General features: G+C 40.7%; 1 protein-coding gene across 2 annotated transcripts in view; it reads right to left on the bottom strand.

Moving 5' to 3' along the window:
• Positions 1–10,280: 10,280 nt before the first annotated feature.
• Positions 10,281–17,971, bottom strand: part of KLF7 (KLF transcription factor 7) — a 57,002-nt gene continuing 49,311 nt past the window's right edge. For both annotated transcript variants that reach the window (XM_066553596.1, XM_066553597.1), the window contains exons 3-4: positions 16,636–16,759; positions 10,281–10,340 (exon numbers count right to left, since the gene is read on the bottom strand). In XM_066553596.1, coding sequence (XP_066409693.1) covers positions 10,289–10,340; positions 16,636–16,759 — 176 coding nt within the window. In that variant the 3' untranslated portion in view covers positions 10,281–10,288. The remainder of the gene's footprint in view (positions 10,341–16,635; positions 16,760–17,971) is intronic.

Here is a 17,971-nt window from a genome sequence, read left to right as displayed (position 1 = left end):
TCCTTTCCCTGGCCTCCAGCCCAGGGAGTGTCTGACAGCTACTCCTGCAGATTAATAACCTACTTGCTTCTAAGAGGACGTGTTTGATAGCAAAGCATCGTATTTTCTGAAACTTCCTGGAAAACAACCAGTTTAAATGCTTACCTGTAATTGATAATCATCCCTCCAGCTGGGTTTCACACTGTGCTGCCCTTCAAAAGGTCTTTGGATGTTCCTCTCACAGGTGGAGAGCAAAGGACTAAATTACACTAGAAGTATTTTTGTCTAGATGTACAGACATATGTAACTGTCAGACAGATCAAGGTAGGTGAGATGCTAAAAGCTTGCAGAAGTTTTCAAGGAAAAGAGAAAGTAAAGGAACCTAGACCTTGTCTTTAAAAGGAAAAAAGTTATAATGTGAAAATTCTATTTGCAGAAATAATTCTGTCAAACATAACTCCATTCATACCTACATCATACCAATTGATCCACAACAAAGAGATCATTTTTTTCAGCTATGACAACTTTTCAATCACTCAAACTCTGTGACACCAGGATGGCACTGTTACACTGAAGCAGACAGAACATGATCCAGTTTTGACCATTTGTAACACAGGCCCAAAATTTGGACCTGTGCTGAGCCCTTTTTCAGTGCTCAAGAGCTGTTTCTTAACATATACCCAAAGACTACAAATTACATCCATCGTTAAACACCTGGTACAACCTGAGCAACCAAAGCAGCCATGGGCATCACTTCTTCACTGTCTTCCAACTTGACCATATGGTTTTTCAGAAATGCTTAACAACACCCCAGTTCCTTTTGCCTTCAACTCATCCCCTGGAGTGAGTTACCTCTGGATATGTCTCTCTTCATTAGCTACAGGGAAGTATAAATGGGCAGGCTAGAGTGATCATCTGACTTCTAGAGGCAGGTGTCAGGAGGGGAATCCTACCCTCTGTCTGTCTGACATAAACAATCCTAGCAGGTTCCCCAACAGGCCAAGTGAGGCATGCTGCCCCAGAAAGGAAACTCAGCCAGCTGGCATCAGATGGGCCCTACAGAATGTCCTGCTGCAATCCCCACTGACACTGCTGCAGTGTGTGAGCACAAGCAGCAAAAACCTAAAGGGATATTGGCCCGTCTTGAAAAAGTAATTTCATTTTATGTCATGACACTGCAAAGTAATTGTGCTCAAAATAACTGGTTTTACTGCCTAAATATGTTTTTAGTACTTGAGCATCCAGGTGGATTCAATTGTGCTTGCAATTTTGCAGACATTAATGAGGGAGACTAAATGACCGAGGCGGGGAAAGAGAACAATGCTGCACTCCTGGGAGACAGCCTGACACATGGACCAGAGCGCAGCACAAGCTCTCGGGAGCCTCAAAGTCTAGACCTGTTTTGACCACTGACTGACATATGTTGTAAAGCTAAGCATGGAAAATAAAACACAACTGTTCTCTGTGTCTTTTACAAAAATAATACTGGCTGAAGTCTTCAACAAGTGTAAACTATCAAATAACAGAAATCACTGACTCCAAAAGAAGCAGGATTACAAGCCAAATTCGGTCAGCTTTTAAGAATAAGAACTTCCTTCCTGAGCATCTTTTCCAAAAGCAACATGTGAAACAGCATGAATATAAGCAACACTTGAACTGTTACAAAATACATTAAAAATAAATTACTTAAATCCAGAAATATTATTCTGATGGGCTAAAGCACACTTAGAAGTTGTATTTATATGTCAGTAACTGTTTACAGGACCATAGCCTTAACTCCAAAAGCCATTTCACTCTTCACAGAAGTTTTCATAAATAAATAATGTACAAGGCACACTAAACACTGTTGGGCCAAACACATTCTACAGTTTATTACACATATTACATTCTTAAATAAAAATGCGTCACATAACATTTTTGCATAGATATCTTACAATATACCAATTTAAAAAAGAATTATGAAACAGACCAGTAACAAAAATAAATTTTTTCTTCATTAATAATTTTGTAACATTAACATACCACCATCATATAATACAAATAATATTTTTAAATCTTAAGACTTTTTGTACAGCAAAAAAACTGACAAAGTAATATATTTATATATATATATATATATATATAAAAAGCTTAAAAAAAATAAAATGTCAAAAAAAGGCAGAACTGAGGGCTACAAGATTGGGTACTTCTGTGATATATTAGAAATACCAGAGTAGGCCTGAGAGAACGTGACCGAGGGCATCTCCAAAATGCACTTGTCAGACACATCTGGTAAAAGAAAAATTATAGTGCAAAATGAAAGTCCTTCAAGCAATGTAGTTTGTTTTTTTGTTTTTGTTTTTGTTTTTTTTTTTTTGGTTTTTTTTTTAATAGGGAGCATTCATACATTTTGTTGTTTTTGTTGTTAAACAAAATTTCCGCAAACAAAAATCTAATGTGTGGTAGAGAGCAAGAAAAGTTTCAAAGAACAAAAGGGAAAACAGATCACTTTGAAAAGCAAAAAAAAAAAAAATCTCAGCCTGCATTATTATTTTTTCAACTAGATGAGCAGACATGCCAAACTAAGGCCTTGTTTCTAAGAGAAAAGCTATTATGGTTTATATGATTTCAAAACCAGGTACTTAAACTGGTGCAAGAACCTTCCTTGTAGAGGTATCTTAATTAGTTGAAGCATTTCTTACACTTCAGCTTAACTGCATAGGATGCCAATGCAAACTTGATCCAGGCAATCACATAACAGGTGCAGCTACAAAGTGATTTAGCTAGACTGATTTTAATGCAGGACAGCTTCCCTGGTAGAGACATGGCCTTGGTAACAAAGTAGTGTTTAAACCAGTGTTTTGATCTACTTCCAGAATCTGACAGGTCTGGGGATTTAAATACAGAGTGATGGGTAAAACATATGTTGCAAAACATAAAGATCAGCCCTTCAGCCATTCAGGCCTTCCAGGGACTGCATGTTAGCTTTTCATTTCCCCGAAAGCCCAACAATAAAGGCTAAAATTCCCATGTTTCTGTCCATTCTAGTTCCCTTTAGTGTGTACATGCGAAGCCCTTATCCCCCTCCCTTCCCACCTCCCCTCCCAATCCCCAATTTTGCAGCCTACTCATTCACAGTACACAGCAACATGTATTTCCCAGCACTGTTGAAAACTTTCCTACAGAAGCTGACATGATTCCCAAAATGCAGTGGCAACAGCTAGTGCCCTCCTTAAATGAAAGCAATAGGCACAGTTGGCTACTAAAAACTGTAAGTCAGTAGCTCAGTTTGCTCTTCTGTGTAGGTATATACAGTATACTGTTGTACATCCACACCCACACAGAGATAGGGTGGAGAACCTGTTTTCTGGCAGTATATAGAAGTTAGGACCAAAGCACTTTAAAAAAAAGGTAATCAAAGCTTTCATTTTGAAAATCACAGATTCCAACTTCAACTATTACACCAAAAATGCCATCAACAAGCATTAAAGAAAACTATAAAACCCTGTTTCTAAAATGACGCCTGCATTTGAAAGTTTTCAGGTAGGGAAACTCATTCTTGAGGTGATAAAGGCAGTCTACTCCCTATCTCGACATTTTTATGTATATAATTTATATATACAACTATATCATTATATATATAACTTATATAGCACAAGTATTCTCAAGACTTCTTCCTCTAAGGGAGGACTCTAAGGGAGGAGGAAATTCTCAGCTTTACAACACAGATCTGAGTACCTGGTAGGCCAGATCCTACAGTCCTCACAATGCTAAATCTTGCCACTGAAGGCTGTGCAGAGCTGTGGAGGAGAAAGACTGCAGTAGTCATCCCTAAACTATTAATAAAAAGAGACTCAAGTGTGACAAAAGGAAGAAAAATATCCAAGCTTGATCTGGAAAAGATCATTCATTAAAGTGTAGTTTAAATGCTAATGAAAGACAGGCAAGACTTGTCAATGTTGGGAGAAAAATATTTCTGTTTTTTTCAAGACAAAGTTAAATAGTTACTGTCAAGCATTGTTTTTCTTTCTTGGTATGTAGATATTTTTACAAGTGCAATTCTATCTGAAATCAGCAAAAAGTTGTTCAGAAGTTCTGGGTTAGAGCATCGCCCAGGATATGAAAGCTCAAAAACAGTCTCACTGGATGGAATGACAGAATTGTCATTGTGTGACTTGCACTTGACAGTGCCAAGTCCTGAATGAAATCAAGAGTAAAAGCCCTTGATCCACTGAGTGCTGGCCTTGTAACATTAAATTATTTACAAAATTTTCCTCTTTTTTTTTTAATTTAAAGATTTTGACATACATTAAGAGAAGAGGAAGGGAAACACTTAAGGAAGTTGGACTTCATCACCTTTGCCAAAAGTACCAATTACCACCTCTTTTGTATACCGACAAATAGTGTGTTAAATAGGAGGAGCAACCTTTATATTAGATACAAACCCCAAACTGTCTAGGGTCAGATAAAAATGAGGGAGAAAGCCTGATTCTGTAGATATCAGAAAGGTCACAACTACGATATACTCAGTCACTGCAACAAGCATATTGATCAACTCCATTTTAGCTACACACCCTGGTGATTAGTTACTTTTTTATGCCTGAAGTTAAAACAATTCCGAAAGCAAGGACTGAGGGATCCTCTTGCATTCAGATTCTTCTTCCCTGTCTGTGTTTGGTCAGTGCTTCCCATGCATTAAATGAAAATGTGCTACCCCAAGAAAAACAGCAATTCCAAAAAGTCTGAGGAAAATAAGAATGAATGAAAAAAAAATGTTCACCCTTGTAGAAATATGTTGGCTTTCAGATTTCAGGTCCTGGAAACCATTTCTGAGACATCACATGGGTCTTCCAGTCTAGCAAACTTGTTTCCATAATATCTGGCTGTGACACATATCAAGGTAGGATATTGCTTCAAACTGGTTTGCTAAGGATTTGGGTTCTTTTTAGATTTCTTCCTCTCTAGGTCTCCCTCATGAAGAAACCTTATAAAGTTTAACAAGAATGAAACTCTCAGAATTCAAGAAAAAACCTACAGATCTGCCCTACAGTCTGTTTCATCAGCACAAGAGTATGAAGAAATAGAACCAGAAAACATTTAATAAGTAAAAGCTGTGAAATGAATCATAGAAATACAGAAAAAATAATATTGGAAGGTACTTCTGGAGGTCACCAAATCCAACATTCAACCCTTTGTTTAGTGAGATCAGACTGCTCAGGGCCTCGTCCAAGACACTGAAAGAATCTAGAATTTCACTTCAGTTGCTAGTTTAGCCAGGTAATGTAATTGTCTAGACTGAGTACTAGCTACTGAAAAAGAACAACTCAGACATAATGAAAATTACTCTGGATTCTGCCATCCACTTTCAGACCAATCTCTATAAAATATATCTGATATTTTATGTTGCTCTTTATCTCCTAAGGGGAAAACCAAACAGAACAAAGATGTACTGAAGTGCAGTTTTAGTGTAAGAAGTGACTAAAATACAGCATCACATGTCTTCATATTTGATATAGTAAAAATGAAACAATATATTTTTTTAGTTCAAAGTGAACCATCAATGATCATGTTGAGAAAAACTGAATCTTGCTAGCTAGGGCTCAAGCTGGTGGTACAGAAGTATATTTTTATAAGCATACTTTTATGCACAGATTTGGCAAATTTGATTAGAAAACTATTTATAACAGTGCTTCCTAAATTATTTTTTATTAGTCAGTTTTCAAAATAGAATCTTGACTTTAAGTTGTCTCAGATAATGGAAAAATCCAGAATAAATATATTTTATCAACACTGTCACATACAAAGCATATCTTGACCTGGAATATTCTGTCTTGGTCTCCCCAGTCACTAAAATGATTGACATATGGGAGCGAGTCTAGCAGAGATTCACCACGAAGGCAGTGGAACACATGATGGATGAAGAGAGGCTGAGAGACATGATGCAGCCTTAGGAAGAGAAGGGTAAGTGTAGATCTTATTGCTATCTCCAAATACCTAACCAAGACCGTAGAGAAGAAGCCAGACTCTTCTTGGAGGTGCACAGTGGAAGAGGCCTGAAAACAGGTTTGAACATGAAAAATTCCTACTTGACACACAGATTTTTGGAATTATTTTTTTTCTTCTGCCATGAAAGTGGTTAAATATTGGAACAGCGTGGACAGACAGATTGCAGAATTTCCATTCTTGAGGATATTTAAAACTCAGCTGAATACAGTCATGAGCAACCAGCTCAAGTTGGAGGTTGGCTAAGATGGCCTCTGGAGGCCCCTTTCCACATGCAGGATTCTATGATTGACTGTTCTGATCCAAAATATTATTTAGCTAATCACAAAAACTCACATTTATTTTAGTTGCTTCCTCTGTGTACACTATTTTGGGAGACTTTTAGGTCAATCTGTTTTCATCCTATAGTTCCATAACCTTGGAAACCATCTGATTTTCTTATAATGGCTCCTCTTTTGTAAATAGGCATAAATCTCACATTGAAGGAAACAAGGTAAAGGTTCTCCTTTCTACAGCTGGATAACTGTCCTCAACTGTCACCAAATTTATGGGTTTGCTTTCAAGAAGCCTTACACAGAGCCTTTCCTCTTTAGCCTGATTCTACTCATAATTTACAGAGAGAGAACAACTGTACAACTTTAGCAAGGAGACACAGGCCCAAAAAGGAACTAGCTATAACAGACTACACAAGTTTGAAGTGTACAGCTTAAAATATCTGCAAAGAAACAAAACTTGTCATTGCAAAAAAAACCCCAATCCTGGAATGTGTCACTCTTTATGCCTTTCCAAAATGGAGACTCCTTCTATAAAATACCGAAGTTATGGTTCAAAATTTTAATAATGAATACGACACTTGCATATAAGCACCCAAAAACTAAAGTCAAGAGATTGACTGGGTACACCATATATACAGCTGAAAAATATCACCCTTTTCAAACATAAGAGGTGGTTTCAAAGCTCAAATTTTGGCTTCAGAGTTGAAGACCTGCTACAAAGCCTGAGAAACCTGAAATCTGCCTTTTACCCCCCTTTTTTCTATGTTTTTTAGGCTATTTGTATCCAGGATTTAGATGTAGGCCTGCCTTTTGAACAAAGTAAAGATATATTTCAGCATTTTTTCCCTTGGGGCCCTTGTTCTGGTATATTTAAATAAGATGCCAACAAGACTGTAAATGACAACTGGAACTAAAAAACAGTCTTGCTTGACTTTTTCCAATTTAAATAGAGTCTGGTGCTTAAAGCATCACTTAATAATTAAGGTTGTATACTACTGATAGCACGCCTAAAGGCAGGTGTGTTCAGAGAGCAAAGGAGGATATTTATGCAGGTTCACAGCCAATTAATATCCTAGTGGAGAATTTGAGAGCATAAATTTTAGGACACTACAGTAAAGAAATTCAAGGATTCTCTTATACTTTTTTTTTATCTAATGCACTCACTGGATGCTCTACAGTTTCACACAGCTGAGGTTTCAGTTCCCATTAGACATCTTCCTGAGGAGCAGCAGAGGTGCAGCACTAATCTCTGCTCTCTGGTGACCAGTGACAGGATCCAAGGGAATGGGATGAAGCTGTGTCAGGGAGGTTCAGGCTGGACATTAGGAAAAAGTTCTTCTCCCAGAAGGTGGTCAGACACCAGAAAAGGCTCCCCAGGGAAGTGGTCACAGCCCCAAGCCAGCCAGAGCTCAAGGAGCATTTGGACAACACTCTCAGGCACATGGTGGGATTCTTGGGATGTCCTGCACAGGGCCAGAAGTTGGACTTGATGATCCTTGTGGGTCCCTTACAACTCAGGACACTCTGTGGTTCTGTGATCTGGCAGGATGCTCTATTTGTTCCAACACAAATTGGATTCTAGGGCCCTCAGTCCCAGTGGAACAGCTGGGTGGAATGGCCATAGGAAGTATGCAAATACAGAAGTAGAGAAATACGAGATTGTCAGCAAGCAGTGCTCTGCAATTTTTAAATGTATACATATATATATATATAAGCATATATATATACACATATAGAGTATAGTTAGTTTTAAATCTTTGGAATAAATTCAAATTTTTCTTCTCTCTCTTTCTTTCTGACTTTCTTTCACTCTCTCTCATGCTCTTATCATGAATATTACATCATTGCCCCTAAAAGATGGTTAGATTTTGGTCCATATTTCATGCCATATGGGCCAGACATCGTATTTCCCCCCTGTCCCCAAAGTGTTCAGTTGACAGTCACAGTGTTTTGTGAAAACTGTGAGGAAAACCAGCATCTTTTGAATAAATTCAATCTCTCACTGGAACCAAAGGTTGCAAAATGCTGAGAATTCAAGTGCCAAGGATCCCGGTGACGGCTCTTAAAAACATCTATTGAGTTTCTTGTTTGCTCTTTTTTCCCCTTGGAGTACAATTTTACCTCCCAAAACATAAATTAAGGGAAATATTTAACAGTCAATGAGTCAAAACAGTCAAAGAAGGGCAGTTGGCTAATACATTATAAAAGAGCAGCAACCATTTGTGGACCACACGCTATTTTGTTTCATTTCTAGACACATCTTGTAGGGATGGTCCGAGAATATACAAAATATACAACCTAATGACCGCCTGCCTGCTTGCATACGCCATTTTCATGGTCCTAAATGCAGTCTTTGGAGTCAGGGCCAGTGCCAAATAGGTTCAAATACAAGTTATGGCAATACATTTTTTTAGGGTTTTTTTTCCTTTTGTAATGAAGACTTTAATCCACTTTGAGCCAAAGAAATCAAATTATCAATATGACGGAAGGGTGAGCATGAGACCTCCACTTCTCCTTGATGATTCACACCGTAGGCCAAAATGGACCTCTAGGTTAGTAATACTTTGGACCAATCATTTGGAAATGCCTCACTGCTGTATGTAAAATCCAATCCCTTCCTTCACCGCTCACATGGTTACATTTTTTCATATAGGAGTGGGCTACAGCATCAACTTGATGAACAGAAAAGCAGGACTTTGATATTTTCTTTAACAGGCTAATGCTGAATGAAGCCATTGTACTTGGAAGAGGTTCTTGATTTCCTACTCAGAGACTGGAGTAGGATTTTTGGCTTGGGGGTTGTTTTTTGTGTGTAAGATGCTCAACAAACAGATTTAAATTAAAACATCTGCAGGTGCTCTTTACAGAAACAAAAGGCTAATGTTTTAAATTGGTTAATAGAAGAACTGCAAGAAAAAGCAACATAATTCACCACTAAATCATCGTGGGTTGTGGCTAATCTGCTCACATGATGTGGAAGGAATCCTGTAGTCATGCCTGTGTGGCCAGTCCCAGACTGATATCCAGGTGAAGACAAGGAGTTCTGAAGATCACTTGTTTGTGGAGAAAAGAGAAAAAAGGTTTAAGCTTCCAAACAAGTTTTTAAAGTTTTTTTGTTCAAAAAATAAACAAGAAGTCCTAGCTATGGCAATAAGGTGAGGCTTACAGAGATATTAGGTGCTGTATCTCAGGGGTTTATCCCTTGGCTACTTAGCCATCGTGGCAGCAGCTTCCAGAGTCCCTAGTGCATATGTTGTGCAATTGCCAAAAAAAAAAAACCAAACAAACAAAAAAAAAACAACCAACAAAAATATAATCCTCCATGAAGTCTACATAAACTCAGGCCAAAAAGAGGATGTTTGTGTCACAAGTGTCACTCCACAGTCTACTGCCATTAAGGCCACTGGTATTGACTTAAAAGGATCTCAATAGCTCAGTTCTGGGAAGAAGAACCAAAACCAAGGCAGGTCAAAGTGTCTGTGAGAAGTCTGATGCACTGAAAATTAGGAATTCTCAGAGAAAGAACAAAAAAACCAAGAGGTTAATTTTGGCTACCAAACTGGGATTTGGTTTTCTAGGTCATTGTTTTCACCCCATCTATTTAAAAAGAAAGTTAGTGCTACAAATATGCAACTTCAAGACGACATATTCTTCTACTGAGTTGCACTGAGAAGCAAGTTAGATAAGCCCCTCTTACTGCCGTCCACCTGCAGGGAAGCCTCCTCTGTTTTCTTTGATTTCCACTGGCAAAAACAGGAAACAAATCCAAGAGGGATGAAGTACTGTAAGTAATTGTTCTTTTTCACTGACTTCACCTCTATACCAATTCCTTGCCTGCATCTTCTCCCATCCAGCTGGGGCAAGGCATAAAAGAACCGATGTAGGAACTGAAGTGTAACTGGGAACATGACACTGTGAGCATGTGGTCCCTGTACAGAGGGTTACACGGGATCAAGTTCTCTTCTCCTGTAAGGTAGCACGTTGTAACTTGAGTTCCACTTTCATCTCACAACACTTAGCCCAGATGACATCCATGCCAAGCTGACTGATATTTAGATGTGTCTCTTCATGTGGAGGGCGAGGTGATCCGACCTGGAAAAACATCTGCAACATAAAGCAAGCAGGAAATGAAATAAGTATAGGATTCTGGAAAACAGGGATTCTGCTTCTTCCTTGTTATGTACAGGAGAAAATACATATCCCAGTTTAGAGACATTCCTGGAGCTATCCATGGATTGCCACCAAAGCCTGTGTGATCGACCGCTGTGACCACAGATAGGCAACTATCCTGGCTCTTCAGCACCTAAAGAGATGACTTTTATACCTTCCCTGTTCCTCTCCCTCTCACTTCTTTCACTGAGTCAGATATCAGGGAAGAGTGCTCATCTATGCAGCTGTACTATAAAACCAAATATTCAGCATGCATATGTTTGCATATTAAAAAAATAATTAAAACAAATCACTTTAATTCAGCAACACCATTTTTCAGAATACCAGCTTTCTCAAGTGCCCACTCCTTGCAAAATCACCAAAGAATGATGCTAGTTTTGAAAGATGAATTCTCATTTCTAACTCCAAACTGGAAGGAAATCTGGCTCTCAGAATTTGGAGGCTAACAATCCATCGGGGTTCATATCTCTCCCTTCCTCTCAGCTGGGAATCTGGGTGGTAATATGTGGATTCTGATGAATATTATCTCCCTGAAGGATGTTGACAGAAAATATTATGCCTATTTTATAGGAGTGACAATTGAAAGACAGAGAAGGCAAGGAAGCTGTAAATCACACAGGTGTGGTAAAACCAGAGGAAAAAAAAGAAAGCCGGGACTTGAGATTTCAACTTCTGTTCTTTATCCACAAAGACTTTCCCATCTCATAATAAAACATAATGTTTTGTCATTCTGAACATGTAGCTGGATCCTGATGAGATAGACTCCATGGCCATTAGATATGGGATTGAAAGCACCAATCCATTACACTCACCATCACAGTGCCATTTCAGATAGTACAGCACCGGCAGCAAACCACAGGAGAAGCAGGCAGTGGTTCTGGCTCCTACCCCACAGCTCTAAAATGGAGCCTGTCACAGTGGCAGGACTCAGACACACTCAGAAATTAAACTTCTACTAGAAACTTCAGCTGAGCATTTAAAATCAGGAGGTTTTCAAGTTCCCTGCAAATTCTGGCTTACCTTCTGTCCACCTTAAGCCACAAGATACTGGCTTATTTATTTTAAAAACATTTACTACAAATATCACACCAACCCCCATATACCTGTGGCTTTTGAGTAAACTGGTTCTGTAGGCTCCAAGAACACTAGGAAAAGCTACTTACAGAACTGATTTGCCTGGCACATCTTTTCAGTGCTCCACAGAACTAGAGTATAAAGCAGCCACCAATAATGGTCTGAAGAATATCCAAATGGCTTATTGTAAGAATCAAGATAGCTCATATATGGGCACCAAGTGCATTTTTTAAAAAGCAGTAGTTGAGTGTTTTGTAGTTTTCAGAAAGAAGAAGCAGAGGAACAAAGTGAACAACCCCCCCCAAAAGCTAATAATGATAGATTAAAAAAAGAACAGTCAATCTAAACACCCAAAGGACAAACAACCTAAGCAGAGAAAGGCTGAGAAAGAGAACTATAAAAATGAAACTATTTTAAATAGTTTCATTTCTGTCCTGCTGAAGTATTCCACTGCACATGTGATCAATCAGCATCTACACACAGAAATGGGTGATCAAGAGGTACATTTTTAAGACAAAGAAACCTTAAAACAAGACAACTTCCACAAGAAAAGTCATTTACTCATCTTCTGTGAATGAGCAATGAGCATAGCTCTGCTCAAGTCATCTCTTCTCTACTTGCAGGGCTTACAAGGGAGTTAATACCTTCAGAATGGCAAAAATGAGACTTCAAATAGGATGGAGGAGGCATTCCCCCAAGGTCCTACATGAGGCACAGCAAGGCACTCGTGAATCTGACACTGGACACTGGGCTTTCAACACAGCAGGCTCTGCACAGCTAGAATTTTCTAGCCCTAGAGTGACAAAATACATCCTGGGACCAATGTCTCTCTCATCAGTCTTAAACTGAGAAAGCAGCATGCTCTGGCTACAAGGGCTGCCAAAACAAAACAACAGCTTGAGTGGCTGCCAAAAAGACATGCACCAGCTGGCACTTCAGCCTAGGACTAGTCATAAGACCCCCACCCAAGTACAGCTTTTCCTCTCCAGTTGTCTCTTTTACAGATGCAACCCAGGAAAGTGTATGCTGAGTCACACCACAGCCAGATCTGTTAAAATTATAGATTCAGTACATTGCTTCACATCAGTAACTACCATATTAGCACCCATAATATTTTATAGGTAATAAAATAGTGCCATATTTGCTAGTTTATAGCTAATAAAGTGGTACAATACTAATTCTTCACATTCTCCCGCTGACTAATTTGATTATTTCTATCTCTTGGTAAGGCTGGTGGATGTGGATATTTATTTTCAACTGTAAAACAGTCCATACAAAATTTTTGCAGCTAAATCACACTGTCAAAAATCCTATTGATTACTGGACACACTTCTTTTTTTTTTCTTTCTGGAACTAGAGGCAGCAGTGGAAGAGGCTCCACAGGATAAGCTGTCAAAGGAAACTACTCTTCAGAAATCAAGGAACAGGGGCTTGCTGGTCTCTAGTCCTGCCCATGGCATGAGACTTTGTTCTGCACCTCTGGCTCTACACCTCTTTCAGTTCCAGACCAGCTCTGCACATCACACGTGGGCCCATCACAGCCTTCTCTGTCATCCCCCCTCAGTCTAGCTCTTCCTAGAAAGAACAGTTTATGCTAGAATAAGACACTCTAATTATAAAACTCATGCAGGGATGTGTGATACACAAATTCCCTGCTCCCAGACATGATTCCTTCCTTTCTCTTTTTGCTGTATCTCCTTAGCAACACAATACTGCTTGGCACTGAAGCCTCTGAAGGAGGAAAAAGGGAAGGTAAGTACAATGAGAGAGAATATATTGCTCAGCCATCTTTCCTACCAGCTGTAGATTTTTCACTGTGGGATGTGTTCATTCCAGCTAAGTGCACTCTCAGCTTGCTATCAACAAGGAAACCATGAGCACATGTGCACATATGCAGAGAAGAATATGCATCCCAACAGTCTGGCACTAAGCTGCTGTCTCCTAAACACCTATTTATCCAGAACCAGCAAGTGCCACTACCCTGTCAAACTCTTCCCCTTGAAGTGCTGAGGGCTTGCACGGTGTGAGGAACAACCCTAGCCTGCATTTCTGAAGAGCAAAATTCCTGGGGAATGCTAACAACCAGCATTACCCTGGCATCTGGAAGGCACTAAGGACTTTCCTGGGGTGCCTTCCACACCACTTTAGCCTTTTCTCCTTTCTCTTCTGCTGCCACAAAGCCACACACCACTTGCAGTACATAAGATAATGTTACTCAAAGCAGTGGTAGTTTGCCAGCTGTGACTAACAATGTGATCTGTGGGCTGCATGGTGTTGGGATAGGGCTGGGACAGCAGGAGAAGAGAATCTCATCTTATCTTATCTCTTTTGTTATAAAATTTACTTATACACAGAGGACATTAATACTCCTTTGACATTGGTCAGAGGGTGAGAGACACAAGCACATCTAAAAACAGTCTTGGAAGGGAACTGCAGCCAGACTGTGTGAACATCATGCCCCTCTGCTATCTGAATCACCCCTTCCATGCTCTGTTTGCCAAGATACAGCCTTCAGCTCTGAACAACAGGCACAGGATTTGTGCTACATCAGTGTTGTTAAAACAGCTCCAATCAGCTCCTTAAAACCTAACAAGGCAGCATGTCTGAGAGAGTGGTCACAGCTTCTGCTGATAAGAGGGAGTGCAATAAAGAGTAGCAGTTCAAATACAGAGAAACTGTTCTCCAGCTGGAACCCTGGCTCAGGAAGGCACATCTTTAAAAGCCTGCCTAAATGGCTAAAGGCAGTTTTGGGCTCATGTTTCAGTGCTTGCTTGAGGTGACCTCTGCAGTAGGTGGTAGCAAAGAGGCCTGAGAATGAGAAAAAAATGAAAAACAGTAGTATGGCAGAGTGGGGTAAAAGAACAGGCACTGTCACTCTAAAAGCTTGTAACAATTAACTGGGGGAATAAGGACAAATCTGCCTCCTATCACCACACACAAATAGTACGGGCATAGCGTTTAACAGTGCACAATCCTCAGCACTCCAAATTTTATTAATAATGTTTTCCCTTCATCTACAGATTCAGCAGAAGAGCAAAAATGCATTAGATGATTACAGGAATATATCTCTTGACTGCAGTGACTGAGTTTGCTGCCAAAGAGAAAAGCCAGGTAGAAAGGGATAATATGTGGAGGGAGAATAATGAACACTTAACAAATGGCTGAAAGAGACCAAGGAGTTGAAAATACCAGCTGTATTTCTCTAGATCTCTGCTAAAAATATTGTTTGTCCTGACACAGAAACCCTAGGGCTGTATGTGTGTGTGTGTTTGTGGGGCCACTCGAGGAAAGAAAAGAGAAAGGCAATGCTTTACATTTAAAACAGAGGATATAATTGTTCTCATTCACAGAAGTGCTTAAACAAAAGCAGAACTGCAGAGGTCCCTACTTGGCTTATCCTGTCCCTCATTCTAAGCAAACAAAAGATGATCCAAGGATAAAACAAAAGATAATCCAAGAGGAAGCCCTCCCTGGGGGAAGGGGGACGGGAAGAGGGGAGACAAGGGCAGAAGAGCACTTAAGGAGATGAAGCTCTTGGAAAGACAGGATGTGAAAATGATCAAATTTCCTTCCCATAAAAGGATGGGGTCCCTTGTTTATGTCCCACACATCCTCTCTCCACGCATATTCTCTGTTGGTCTGGTGAACCCACAGGCTTCCTAAAGGCTTTATTGTATTACAAAACGTTTCCTTATCACAGTCGAGAACCTTAGTGCTGCATTAAAAAGATGGGTAATTTTCTTAAGCCTCTTTTAAAAATATATATAAATAGGATTAGCTGGATAACATGTTCAGATGCAAGCACATTATTTGATTACTCAATAGTGGATCCAGGTTTCACCCAGGGCACTGCCAATCTTCAGCTGGGGGGGTGAGTGGGGGAGAAGTGCTCATTGTTCGATGCTGTCAGTGCTGTCAAGAGTCATTACAGGGGTAATTGCTTTTGCTCCACCCTGATTTCTTATCAGTTGGGATTGGGGATGTGGAAAAGGGTGTTCTTTTGGTTTTGTTTCTAAATTGAAAGAACCCAGCTTTCAAAAACGCTCAGCACCAAGCAAGGACGAGCAGATTTTTCAGAGCAGCTCAGTATTTACTGAAGCAGCTGGAGCAGTGAGGCTGCAGAAACGAGCCGCGGTGAGAGCTGCAAGGGCGGCTCTGGCAGGAGCTGCTCAGCTCACACCACATTTCCGAGTCCCAGAGCGCTGCGGCTGCTGCTGACAGGCTCCTCGGGAACCTCGGCCCTGTGCACCTGTCAGGCTTTCACATCTGGGCCCTCTCACAATGAAGGTGCAGAGTATGTCCCACTTCAAACAGATGTCAAGAGTGAGATTTAAAACTGTAGGAAAAGATTCACTAATTAGCAGGAATGTGCAGAGATCATTGATCTTCACAAAACAACCCCCTGAACTTGAACGGTAAAATGTATCTAAATCGCGCTTGGGCTTTTGAGAATGGTGCCCTTTGTTGTCTTTTCTTTAGGAGCCCTGGAGTCAGTGCTGAGAGAAGACAACCATGTTACGGAAACTGAATGCTTTTTCCCTAAAGGTTTCTTATAGATTTGGGCCACTTGTGGCACACAGCCACACACTCCCCATTCCTCCTGCCATACACCAATGTTTTTGTGAGGCCCACCCTGCCAAAATGTGGGTAGCCAGCAGTGGTGCTTGGGGTAGTCCTTGAAGCAGAGCAAATAGAGGGAGCTTTGCCTTTGTGAGCACAGCAGGCTTACAGGATCAGGAGACAGAAAGCTGGGGAGATGCTTTGTGGAGAGGTCCATCACTGAAATGGTCTAAGGCCCTCTGGATGTCTTCTCTGCTTTAAGAGTATTAACAAGACCTGCCCTATGAACTGAATCCTGTGCCCACAACAGACACCAGCAGGGTTCAGTCAGGCCTACACCTGGTCCTACATGTTATTGTGTGCTGGGGGATTAGACTGCTTAGGAAGAATTCCCCATCTGCCAGCCTGCCTGGCCACTAAGGCAGAGAGGACAGGAGCTGAGCAGAGGGTCCCTCCATGGTTCAGGGGTCCAGGCAGTGGGACAGAAGGGGCCTCTTTGCTGGGAGCCAGGTCTCTTGTCTCTAGGAGCTGGCAGCTCCATGCTAGTCACAAAAGTCCACAGGTTTCTTGAACACCATGCTAGGAGCTGCATTACCTGTCACAATGGTTGCATTTAAAGGGCTTTGCACCCGTGTGCTTTCTGTAATGCCTCGTGAGCTCGTCGCTCCGTGCAAAACGCCACTCGCACCCTTCCCACGAGCACTTGTAAGGCTTCTCACCTGCAGGGGGGATGAGAGAACAGTCAGCGCGGCAGCAGCAGCATTACTGAGCACTCAACTTCAAAGCCCCGTGTCCTCCCACCCGGCCTCTAACCCATTCGAGTCAGATAGCCCTTCACACAATTCATGGTCAGCGTGGCATGCAAATAACTTAGGGCTTGTATACTGGGGATAGTTCCAGTCCAGATTTTACCACAGCTAAAATTCTCGCACAACCTTTTATCTTGTTTCTAACAAAACCAGCCAGCTGGCCTTTGAAGAAGCCTTGAGTGTCCTCAAATGTCTAAGCAGCTGTGTGGTTGAAGCTTGATTTTCAAACAGCTTTTCAGCTCACTCCAACCTTGTCAGATGTATTACTGCAGTATTTGAGTGATTGTATTAACACCTGGACACTGAGTGACTGAGTGCACTACTGCTGAGTGACCACCACTACTGCATCACACGCTTTACCCCGATTCTATTTACCCCTTGTGATTCTGTTTATCCCTTGTGTGGCCAGCCTCACATCTGCTCCCCTCAAGCATTCATGCCTGCTGTCCCCAAGGACTGCACCTTTTTTACTTGCTTCTGACAACAAAATCTACTCCTGGGACCAAGAAATTATGTGAGAGGATACATTTTTATTTCTTTGAATTGGCTGGTCCTTCAGGCTTCTTGCACTACACCTTCATCAGCTGTTATTCTGCCCTAAAATATTAACAATACCATTGAAGGCAGTGAAATGGTGTAGTGGTAAGACAAGAGAGATTCTAGTCTGCTGGTAGGAGTTGGACTCAATGATTCTTGTGGGTCCCTTCCAACTCAGGATATTTCATGATTCTGTGCTCATATCTAACTATCTCCTAATGCACATCAGTCTCTGCAGATCAAAGTCTGTGTGGTGTAACATCTGTGGAGTCATTAACACCTTCTGATGAAGAATCCCAAATCATGACTCCCTTTTCCTTTTCAGTGCGCATGCATTGGTGTGCATTCAAATTTAACATCTCCCCACACAAGAAATGCTCCAGTGCATCTCCCCCTATAGAAACTCCATGTCACTCTTCCCCATGCAGTCAGTTGAGATAAAAGTCAGACAGAAATCACTTTCGCTACCAAGCTTTTAAGTGGATTATTACTTATTTATTTGTTCTTAAAATTGCTAAGAAGGTAATCTTAAAAAACCCACCACAGGCCACACTGAGGCTGCAATCTCTAGACCAGTCACATGAA

Source organism: Molothrus aeneus, chromosome 7 (assembly GCF_037042795.1).
Source record: "Molothrus aeneus isolate 106 chromosome 7, BPBGC_Maene_1.0, whole genome shotgun sequence".
In the NCBI taxonomy this organism is placed as follows: domain Eukaryota; kingdom Metazoa; phylum Chordata; class Aves; order Passeriformes; family Icteridae; genus Molothrus; species Molothrus aeneus.
This window is presented reverse-complemented; position numbering and strand designations above follow the sequence as displayed.